Genomic DNA, 11658 nt, shown 5'->3' with positions numbered 1-11658 from the left:
ATCTGAAAAATGTCCGAAATAGAAAGTCTGAAAAATAAGTCTGAAAATGTCAGACAAAAAAAGTCTGGAAAGAAAAGTCTGAAAAAAAATGTCCGAAATTTTTTTTTTGAAAAAAAAAATCTGAAAAATGTCTGAAAAAAAGTCTAAGATATCTGAAAAAAAAAAGTTGGAAAAAAAAAAAATATCTGAAAAATGTCAGAAATAGAGTCTGAAAAAAAAGATCTGAAGAAATTTCCGAAAAAAAAGATCTGAAAAACTTCCAAAAAAATGTCTGAAAAAATGTCCAAAAAGGTCTGTAAGATGTCTGAAAAAGAAGTTGGAAAATAAAAGATCTGAAAAATGTCCGAAATAGAAAGTCTGAAAAATAAGTTTGAAAAAAAGTCTGAAAAATGTTGGACAAAAAGTCTGAAAAAAAAGATCTGAAAAAATTCGACATTCGACTTTATTCTCGTAATATTACCATTTTTTTCTTGTAATATGACTTTATTCTAGTTATATTACCACTTTTTCTTTTAAAGTTATGACTTTATTAGTCCAGCGAGGTAATAAAAAAATAGAAACCCTTTGTTGTGATGTGTTACATTGAGCCGTTTGTCATTTAGAAAACCAATGTCGAATGTAGCCAGTAACATCTGAATGCTCTTTATTTTGCTTATACAGTACAGACAGTTGTAATTTTTAGACAGCATCCGTACATTAGTTAGAATAGAGGAACCTTTATGTCCCAGAAGAGGCTAAAGGTCAGATTTCCCCCGAAAAATCAAACATTAAAAGGAAGAAAGAGACCTGCGCCAAGCTGTAGAAATAACCCCTAAAACCCCTTCCCCCTACATACACCGGTAACATAAAGTACAAGACTGAGTAAATCACATATTCCCTATAACACAATACCTGTGGTCTAAACATACAAATAAACCAGTTTCTTGCAAGACAATTGAAATAGCTTTAAAAGAGAAAAAGGAAATGTGAAGCAGACAATGCCTTTGATGAGAGGCACCAGAGAAGATTTGGAGGGGAGGGGGGGGGACAGGAAATGTAACACTCTCCAATACCAGAATAGTATAGACTTGTGACAGATTAATCAAACTGAAAACAATCCTGATAATCTAATTTATTACCCCTCATTGCTGACACCGATAAAGTAACACATCTCTTTTAACACTCTGTTTTGGGGCCCTGAGAGAATCTGCCCTCATGACACTTGCGGTTGTATCCCTAGCAGTCTCTGACCCTAGATCAGCATGTGAAGCCAACGAGGACAGGACAGTGTAAACATTTTTCTCAAATGGAATCAGAGGTCAGTCCTGCGTGGTGGTAATTAGTGCTACATATCGGAGTCCAGCTTAATAATAAGAGGGAACTGAAGATGAGAAAGGAGTCAATTTCCCTGCGTCTGGCATCGGTTATAGACACAACGGGGCACAAATATGGCTTGAGGAAGAATGACATCTTCTGTTAGGGCTGTGGAGGTGGAGGGAATGTGGTTTAGCATAGAAACCTCATACCACATCTATTAAACAGCACTATTGATTGGATATTAGCATTTGGATACTTTTGGAAATCTAGCCATGGATTTAAGGAAGCAGTATTGTACACACTAAACTGGTTTTCGCAGACACGATGGCATATTTGCAACCAAAATAAAAGGACAGAGCACAACGCCACAGTGTGTGTAGGCTCACTGCTTACACAGGTTTACCTTCAGTACAGCTTTTGCTTGCGTTTCCTGTAATTTGCATATAACGAGTTTTGTTTTACACACCCTCTTTGCGCTGATTAATAAAAATCAGGTTTGTGTCGCAGCGGGCTGAAGTTGTGAGAGGATTTATGTGCTTATGAAGGCGAGCAGGGACTTCAAGTTGTCTTGCATGTGCCCCCCCACCCCACTGCTGCCTGCGTTCATTTCCTGGTCAGACACTTTTTTTTTTTTTACTCCTGCTTAAAGAAATGAATACTATGTGAAACGTACCATTAGTACACTACAGTTATGTGGCTTCCAACTTAGGTCCTTGCAGTCCAGAGTACTGTTTTGTACCATAAGTGAAAATTTAGATGACCAGGAGAGTTGAAAGCCACTGGTTGTGATGCCATAGCTCCTAACAGATATTTTTCAGGGAAAACACATTGAACAACTGAATGTTGAGAAGCAAAATTAATGTAGAACTTAATACAACATACAGAGGATTACTTTGGTGCCTTGACAGGAGTAAAAAATACTTAAGCTGGACTGAACAAAAATAACAGACCAGCTGCCGTTGTATAAACTTTAAAGCTGGACCAAATACCTTCCAATATTAATATTACAATCAGCGTTTACACGCATTTAACTAATCTGATTATTGTCAACTTTTGGCAGTAATCCGACATCATAAAATGTCATTAAATCACTTTCCTTACCCAGTGTAAGGGACTAGAGAAATCAATTTCTTGACCATGTATATGCTTAACTGAGTTTATAACTGGGTTTTTTACAAGAGCACATGATAATGACCAAAACTTGAAATTTTGTCAAACTAAAAATCCAAATAAGTGATTTCCACAGTTGAATTGCATGTTATTTGTAAGTTTCTTAACACATGCACTCTTGAAAGACTTCCAGAGTCTGTCCGTCCTCACTTCACCACCGGTGCAAGTGATCTGATCAGGGAAAAAAAGAAAAAACACTCTGGCTGCAGGGCTTCAAATATATTGCTAATACACAAGACTTTTACAGTTGTAATTTTATGGTAGGAGGTAGGGGAGAAAACTGACTACCTGCATGTAAATGCAGATTTCACATCAAACCATGTGAATGCAGTGCATTCTTCTTGCAATTACCCAATGTCTCCCAGCAGTAGTTTTTTGTATGGATGTAAACTTACAAAACCAACCATATTGGCATTTCATAAAAATTCATGTGTGCCACAATCTGTTGTAGAGTGTGAACTCTGCACAAAATGCTTAAAAATCCTAATGAACTGCAAACAGACCTACCACTTTCTACAACTACTTTCCCCCACCCGCACCCAAAAATATAGCTCAATGGTTAACACTTATCTATTCTTTTCTTGGGCACCAAAGCCTCCCATGACAACAAGACTTGCATAACCCACAGCGGAACTACCATCTAGATTAGGCTACCTCGTTTCCACTATTGTGTGCCAAGAATTCTCTTTAGCATTGTGACGTTGCTAATATTTTCTATACATTTGTCAGCTCGTAAAGGCCTCAAGTGAAAGGAAAAAAAAGAAAATGGCCGCACTCAAACACCCGTTGGGCTTCAGAACAGCTTAGACACCCGATTTTACAGAGACCCGGCTAGATGCAAATCTTGTCGTGAGATCTGCAGTTGAAATGCAAAAGTAAACTAAAATTACACTCTGAGAACGCAGACCTCCGCCAACGCGTGACTTTAAAAACAGATCACAGCTCACAGATGGGGGTTACGTGAGGTGGTCGGCTTATTATTAACACGATGTGTTTCAGTGTAACGTATCGGCGGATGCCTCTCATTAAGCAGCCTCGTTATGTCTGTATAATGTTACACTACGTTGTCTGTCATTCTGTCTGTTACAGCTTTGTTCTTTCTCACCGCGGACGGCCAGCAGCTTCCACACATGGATCTCTCTGCTCTCAGGAGGCGGGGTCACGCGTCATCAGTTTCACTGCGCATGTGTTATACCCTGTGGTTTTAATGCTCAGGCTGATCGGAATCTTTAAAAATATTCCTGAATCCAGATCACCACCAAAATCTAATGGATTGTTCATTGTGCCACAGCCCACCCCACCAAAATTTCATTCAAATCCATCGCAGACTTTTGGAGTAATCCTGCTAACGGACAAACAAACATACAAACCAACGGCAGTGAAAACATAACCTCCTTCCTAGTTCGTAGCTAACTGGGATGTGTATACAAGTCAACTGACAATTATAAGTGTGTATTTGAATGCATGGGTTTTAATCGCCAAAAGACAGAAAGGAATGTACCAGCCATCAATGAAGTTATATTTTTAGGCTCTGAGCTGTGTACCAAGTAGAGCTGGAGCTTCTTTGAGATGTCAAATTAGCCAGAAGAGATACAATCCTATAAAAGGGAGACTTTAAGTTGAAAGCAAGATGCAGCATCTCAACTGGAAACAAGCCTTGACATACATGCTCACAACCAACTCAAATGCTCCACATTTCATTCAGAAAAAAAAGGGACAATAAGGATTTAAAAAGTAATGCACACAGAAAAAAAAAAAAAAAAAGTATATCACCCTCAGACTAAAAAGAATGTTAAAATTGCTGGAATGTCATTTGGAATTCCTGGAATAATAGCAGTAGCCATTGGAAAGTTAAGCTGTGATGGCTACAGGTGGATAACTTCATTGATTGAAATGTCAGTCAGTCAGCCCTGACCCCAAGGTAAAGTAGAAGAAGCTGACCCAGTCCAGTTCCCAGACTTCAGTTGACAAGCGGGGAAACTGGTGGGGATGTGGGGTGAAGACCGGTCGCTTTGATGAGGCGTCAAAGCCATACTGGAGAATAGGAGTGTGCGGTTTCAATCCTGATCGTTAGACAATTTACAGCTGACTGCCATTTCCTCATCCATAGCGTTCAGCACACTGATCTGAAAAGGGAGGAGAAAAATAAGATCTGAGACCAGTTGTCTCACAATTAAGTTTTTTTTCTGCAGAGTAATGACCCCTTTATTCTGCCTGAATGTCAATAGTAGGGATGTTAATAATTAACCGACATTAAGAATTTTTGCGGATTAATGCTATCAGTTAAAATATTAAAGATTAAATAAAAAGCGAGCAAAACTCAGGAGCGGCTTGTGACTTAAAGGAGAATAGCTGGTCCACCATAACAGCCCACCTTAAGAGTTTGAGCCAGTGTTGTTGCTTACGCCAGGGCTTACCCCCTTCACTTTAATCAGCAGGCGGCTAGCAAGACACGGGAGCAGTAGCATTTATTCACCGACAAACTGTACACACTGCTACGTTCAAAGATATATCGCCACCAACCCCACACTCACCGCCGCCACACACACTGTCTCCCAACCGAACACTTGCTAAAGGTACGCCGTGCTCACGGAGTACGGCACGCAGACAAACAGCTCGACGCGCTGTTCCTATTTTTTTCTGTCGCACGCGTTGAGGACGCAGCAACATGGACGAGAACAGCTGATTAGTTTAGTTAAACTGAGCCGTCAGGGCTGCTGTCAGTTGGAGAAAACCGGGTCAATTGTCCTGGATGTAGAGGAGGACATTAACTTGATTATTGTCACTTTGAGCACAAGCATTGACGCCTGCAGCTGTATGCATAGTGTCCACCACAGAAAAACTATTACGAGGTACCTGGGGTCAAGAAAAGCACAGCACAAAAGAGACAACTATGGAAAAGGAGCCTTCACTACAGTATCAGTACGAAGCCTCATTTTGATCCGCTCCCATTTGCGTGTTTTTTTAATGTAGCTCAATAGAAAAAACAGAAAGACCTACAAATCGGGTGCATTAAAACGCAGGAGGACAAAGAGAGCAAGAAAAGTAACCCGTTTGGATTATTTTGTTCAGTATTGTGGGATACACAATGGACTAATGTTACACTAAACAGGGACAACAACTGGCGAGTGAAACATCCACATTTAATTTTTATTAACTTAAATTGTGGGTATGAAGAAATCCGTCATAATGTTAGATTAATCTGTTTAATTCCCTGTTTACCGTATCTCAGCACTTGTCTGTGTCACTGCCTGTGCTGTTGTCGCATCCCGGGCACGAGCAGGATGCATGGCGGGCTATATTATATGTAATTTCCAGTAACTATCACAATAGAAAATGTAGATAGCAAGTACTACTAACCCATCTTTTAAGCAGTTACGTCTCCAGTCTGATTATGGAGCACACAGCTGATATTACATGTTTTTTTAATATGTCGTAGGACAGAAGTGCATATTTAACGCATTCAGTGTGGACATAGAGCGCCCGAGCGATAGTTGGACGCTCGCATCCAGTTAGGACACGGTATTAGACCAACTCATAAAAGCTGCATTACGCCAACAGTTTGATTCTTATATGTTAGGGGCAGTTCTGAGACAATGTCAAAGTTTGATAAAATATCAGTGAACACAGCAGATTTCTGGATATTTGCTCTATGACTTTATGGAAACACAACATATAAAAAGAATTAACTGTTTTACAGTTGTTCCAGTTTGGCCATTACCAGTAAGATGATTTTATTTTCATCCTCAAGCAACAGAAACTCACCATCAAATTCTCTCCTTGGTCAAACCGCTTCTGGATTTCTTTGCCCAAGTCACCCGCTGGCAGTTTAAGGTCGTCTCTCATTTCTCCATTGTCATCCATTAACGAAAGGAACTCCTCTTCGATGTTTACCAACTAAATGTGCCATCAGGTAAAGAACAAAAAAAAAAGTTGACAGTTAAAACATTAATATTTAAATGGAGAAATAATGTATAACCAGTGCCAGTCAACCTAATCTTAGGTGGCATTCCAAAGCACAACAGTAGAACATCAATAGTGGCATCACTCTTAGGCTGCATTCACACCAGATCAGGCGGCACGGCAGATTATTATATCATTAAAGTAACTCTCCCACACCGCAGCACAACCCTGCGGCAAACCGCAGCAACGCCTGATCTGGTGTGAATGCAGCCTTAGAGCTAAACCTGGCTTCATGGACAGCTTCATGTTGTGTACAGTATGTAAAGCCCAATCAACATCAGATCACGAAAGAAATACAGTTTGATTCGAAATTTGTCCTCAGGGTCGTTCTGGAACATCTTTTTCACTGCCTGCCACTGTGACACGCAAGTACTTTTCTTTGCCACTCACAAATTTATTATAGAAATAATAAGAGTATTGGGCGATGGTAAATTATAACCCTATCATGATGCGTTCAAATGTCATCTTGTAAAATATCAATTTTGGCGAGAAACTTGAATACAGTTGTTTAAGATGTTAGAATAGATACAGTATAAATAGAGAAGTATGACCTGTTAAACTTCCTAACACAAGCTCTAAGCAGCATATTAGGGATGTTGATAATTAACCGTTTAACCGGCATTAAGATTTTTAACCGATTAACGCCATTGGTGAAAAGAAATTGGCCATAATAGTGCAGCCCTACCATGGTGAGTGTTGCAGAAATATACTTAAGGAAATATGTTATTTACCAGAATCTTTTGCCACATTAAACAATACAACAGAGACCATAAAGCACAAATTCTGTTGAACAAAACTGACCCTAAAAACTAAATCTATCTTCCCACCAATACACCAACCATTGTTTGCGTGTGTTTTTTAGAGAATTGCCATCCCAAAAGAGGCCTCTAAGCAGGGCAGAAGAGACTGCTTGTTGGCCAAGCCAAAACCTGTTTAACCAGTTCAAAACATGTACATCCTTTCACAACTATTGAAGAGACAGCTCAGCTCTAACGCATGTGACACACCCATTTAGCAATCAAGAAAGCATTCATTTTCTCACACCAAACTTGTTCCATGAGGATTAGGTTATATCAAATTCAAAACATAAATGGGAAATGGATGCACTGGTGGGGTCTAAACAAATGCCAAAACACCCAACAATGACCAGGGAAACAATTATTGCCTTCCAGCACAAACTTGTTTTGATGTAATGTTGTTACACCAAGTGATCCAGCAGAGTCATCTCACCGTGAATTCTTTCCTTATAACAGTTGGGACATCCATGTTGTGGGTAGATGGGCAGATATCTTCAATCTTCTTCCCATTAAATATGTCAATTCCTATAAGATGAACCTGGGAAAAACACCATAAGATTAGATTTGGCCTCAGGCCAGGGCAAGCAGGGGGTTACTTGTAAAACTGGGAAGCAAGCTAGGTCACAAACGTGCCTTAAGCTCTGAATTCCAATGGATTCACAAGGAGGTTTTTACCTTGGCATGTCCATGCTTGCCAGTCTTGGAGGTAGTCATTTCAACGATCTTACATGCACGGTTTTTCATCACGACAAAGTGATTCTTCCTGAGTGCAGAGCACTGCATTGGAATTGTGTTGGAGGCCCCAGATTCCCCAGAGACATCATGTTCAGCACCAAAATCGAGGTGTTGGTCCATGATGTGGTCTTTTTCGTTTCAGCAATAATTGCTTCAAAATCAATAACCTGAAATCAGAGGAGGACAAATAAGTGCTTTGCTACACATTGCATCTTTCCAAGCTAACGCCGATACAATTTAACTACAATTTTTATTTTTTTAGTTTATTTGTTTTGCACAATTTAAGACCATACAACACAACAAAAAAATAAATGAATAATATACAGTGCAGGAAGAGGCAAAAAAAACACTGGAATTATCTGAAGCCTCAACCTAGAGACAAGATTAATATAAAGAAATAATATGACTACATAATAGTGATAACAAACATCTAGGACAAGATATATAACAACAACAATACAATATATTAAAAAAAAGACAAGTGTGTGTGTGTCTGTTGTCAGGCAGGGTATGGTTAGTGTTTGTGAGGAGGATATTGAATACATTTCTGTAAAGACTTCTGGGAATATTCCCACCAGAAAGTATCTTATAAATAAAAACACATTTGAGAAATATTGATATAAATAGTAAGAAATCTCGAGTTTCTTAAATAGAGCAGAGATGTGTGACTGATCAAGTTGCAATCCTCACAAAACGTTTTTGGAGAACTCAAATTTTATGAAGGTTTGTAGGAAAAGTACTCACCCAAAGCTATATTACAATATGAAAGATAGGGCTAAATTAGACTATAATAAAGAGTAAGGAGACAGTTTGTGGTGACAAAGAGGACTAACCCTTATTATTCCAATAGATTTGTTTTTTTACTAACCCAGTCAATCTGTTGTCTCCAACTCAAGCACTCAACAATTTCCCACACATTTCTTTACCTTTACAAAACAATTATCCCAAGGTGGAGCAATCATATATATATATATATATATATATATATATATATATATATATATATATGGCTGGCTAACTATCGGAAGAGCTAACGTGACTTGATAATGCGTCGAGTTTGTGCGCCATGTTGCTGTCATCTCACATTTTCTGTCTGGGGGGATATACCCCAAAAGAGTTAGTTAACCATTTTAGCTGCCTTATTAGTTGATTTTTAGTTTCATTGCCTCATGTGCTTGTCGCCTCAGTCATTGGTATGCGTTAATCTACAAAACTCATTCTGGGTTTAGTTCCTTCTTACTTGTCCTCTTTTAAAAAGGAAAACTGGAAGTCATAATCTTCGTTCTATGGACATTTTGCAATTTGCTGTTCCCAAAGTACGGACTAAATTGGGAAAGAACGCTTTTAAGGTTTTCGGCACCTACTACGTGGATTAATGTACAATCTGATCTTCAACTATCAAAACTGTGTCAAGTGTTTTTGTATGAGCAAGTTTTATAATGTTTTTAATTTATGTGTTGACTTTCACTATAACTGTCTTGCTGCTATCTTGAACCAGGTCTCCCTTTGTAAAATATCTTTGATCTCAAATGGGACTAACCTGGTTAAATAAAGGACAATAAAATAAAATTGCCCTAAAAAAAATGTTCCTTCTTACTTGTCTTCTCAAGTTTTATAATGTTTTTAATTTATGTGTTGACTTTCACTATAACTGTCTTGCTGCTATCTTGAACCAGGTCTCCCTTTGTAAAACATCTTTGATCTCAAATGGGACTAACCTGGTTAAATAAAGGACAATAAAATAAAATTGCCCTAACAAAAATGTTCCTTCTTACTTGTCTTCTCAAGTTTTATAATGTTTTTAATTTATGTGTTGACTTTCACTATAACTGTCTTGCTGCTATCTTGAACCAGGTCTCCCTTTGTAAAATGTCTCTGATCTCAAATGGGACTAACCTGGTTAAATAAAGGACAATAAAATAAAATTGCCCTAAAAAAAATGTTCCTTCTTACTTGTCTTCTCAAGTTTTATAATGTTTTTAATTTATGTGTTGACTTTCACTATAACTGTCTTGCTGCTATCTTGAACCAGGTCTCCCTTTGTAAAATGTCTCTGATCTCAAATGGGACTAACCTGGTTAAATAAAGGACAATAAAATAAAATTGCCCTAACAAAAATGTTCCTTCTTACTCGTCTTCTCTTTTAAAAAGGAAAACTGGAAGTCATAATCTTCGTTCTATGGACATTTTGCAATTTGCTGTTCCCAAAGTACGGACTAAATTGGGAAAGAACGCTTTTAAGGTTTTCGGCACCTACTACGTGGATTAATGTACAATCTGATCTTCAACTATCAAAACTGTGTCAAGTGTTTTTGTATGAGCAGTTTTTAATTTGTGTTGACTTTCACTATAACGGTCTTGCTTCTATCTTGGCCAGGTCTCCCTTTGTAAAAGATCTCAAATGGGACTAACCTGGTTAAAATAAAAGGACAATAAAATAAAATTGCCCTAAAAAACGTGTCTTAAGTTAGCGTTAGAATGACTAGGCAGCTACACAACCTTGCAAACACCATTACTAGTTAGCTATGTTAGCTCGTGATGTTACGTGGCAGCTAGGCCAAAATGAGCTAACAAGCTAACGTTAGCTTAACTAGCTTCAGGTTAGCACCTCGTGTGTGTACCGTCATCCTTAGCTACATTAGCTTAGCATGCTAACACGACCCACACCCCATTGTGGCTAACGATGCTAACGTTAGCAGAAAAACAAAGTACGGTGCGAACTTCTTTCAATCGCATTTAGTGGAGTTAACTACCGTTACCAAGGCGACTAAATGTACTCCCAGTTTAATATACATTTAGGTAAAGAAGACCGCGAAACAATAGGTTACTTTAACGTTAGCTATATGGTAGAAATGTTACTTAATAAAGCAGCTACGTTTTGACTTACCTCGAGTCTTGATTAACAACAGGAGAGGGAGGGCTAGCTTTCCTGCGTAGAGCTTTTGTACCGCAGGAGGAGGAGGAGCCACGAGCCAGGAAGTGCGCCGCTCGACCATCCGGATTGTCGTAGTGGCCAAACGGCGGTACTGCAACTTCCGTGTCAGCTCATTTCAGTAGGAGCAAGGATGCCCAAACTTTGGCTGTGACTTTAGTGAAATCAAAATCCCAAACAAAACAATTAGAAATATGTTTAATCACATCTCATACCCTATAATATCTTACAGAAACTCAATTTTACAAATCTATCAGAAAGGAACTATTCACATGTTACGAACTAAATATCTAAAATTCCCCTTAACTCCCAAAGCAAAAGAAATCCATTTTAAAATATTAAACAGAGTGTATCCATCCAGTGATTTGGAATTGAAACCAATAATTGTGTATTTTGTGATGATACTGAAACTACTGATCATTTATTTTTTCATTGTATGTATTCTGGAGCTTTATGGCTTGATATACATGACTGGCTTTCCCCAAAAGTTTCTCAAAAGGACATTGTTTATGGACTTGTCATGGACAACAACAAAGATGACTATCTGGTGAATAACATTCTCATTCTTGGAAAATTTTATTTGCACAAATCCAAGTATATGAAAGTGAAACCTAGGTTTAATGTGTTTCATTCCGAGTTCCTTTCTTACATAAAAGCCCTTAAATTCATGAAAAAAAATGCATTGAAACTTCTTGGTATAATAGAAGAATACGAATTACATGTAAAGCCCTAGCCCTTAATTTAATTTATTATTATTTTCATCTC

At 38.3% G+C, this 11658-nt stretch overlaps 1 protein-coding gene across 1 annotated transcript; it reads right to left on the bottom strand.

Moving 5' to 3' along the window:
- Positions 1-626: 626 nt before the first annotated feature.
- LOC141783566 (eukaryotic translation initiation factor 5A-1-like) lies at positions 627-10968 on the bottom strand. The gene is made up of 5 exons (XM_074660940.1): positions 10849-10968; positions 7902-8128; positions 7660-7764; positions 6232-6363; positions 627-4592 (listed from the first exon to the last, which is right to left on the bottom strand). Exons 2-5 carry the CDS (start codon positions 8079-8081, stop codon positions 4524-4526), a joined length of 486 nt encoding a protein of 161 aa, XP_074517041.1. The 5' UTR covers positions 8082-8128; positions 10849-10968; the 3' UTR covers positions 627-4523.
- Positions 10969-11658: the final 690 nt, after the last annotated feature.

The sequence above is a fragment of the Sebastes fasciatus genome, chromosome 15 (assembly GCF_043250625.1).
Source record: "Sebastes fasciatus isolate fSebFas1 chromosome 15, fSebFas1.pri, whole genome shotgun sequence".
In the NCBI taxonomy this organism is placed as follows: domain Eukaryota; kingdom Metazoa; phylum Chordata; class Actinopteri; order Perciformes; family Sebastidae; genus Sebastes; species Sebastes fasciatus.
Note: the sequence above shows the minus strand (reverse complement) of the source record. Positions and strands in the feature narration are given on the sequence as shown.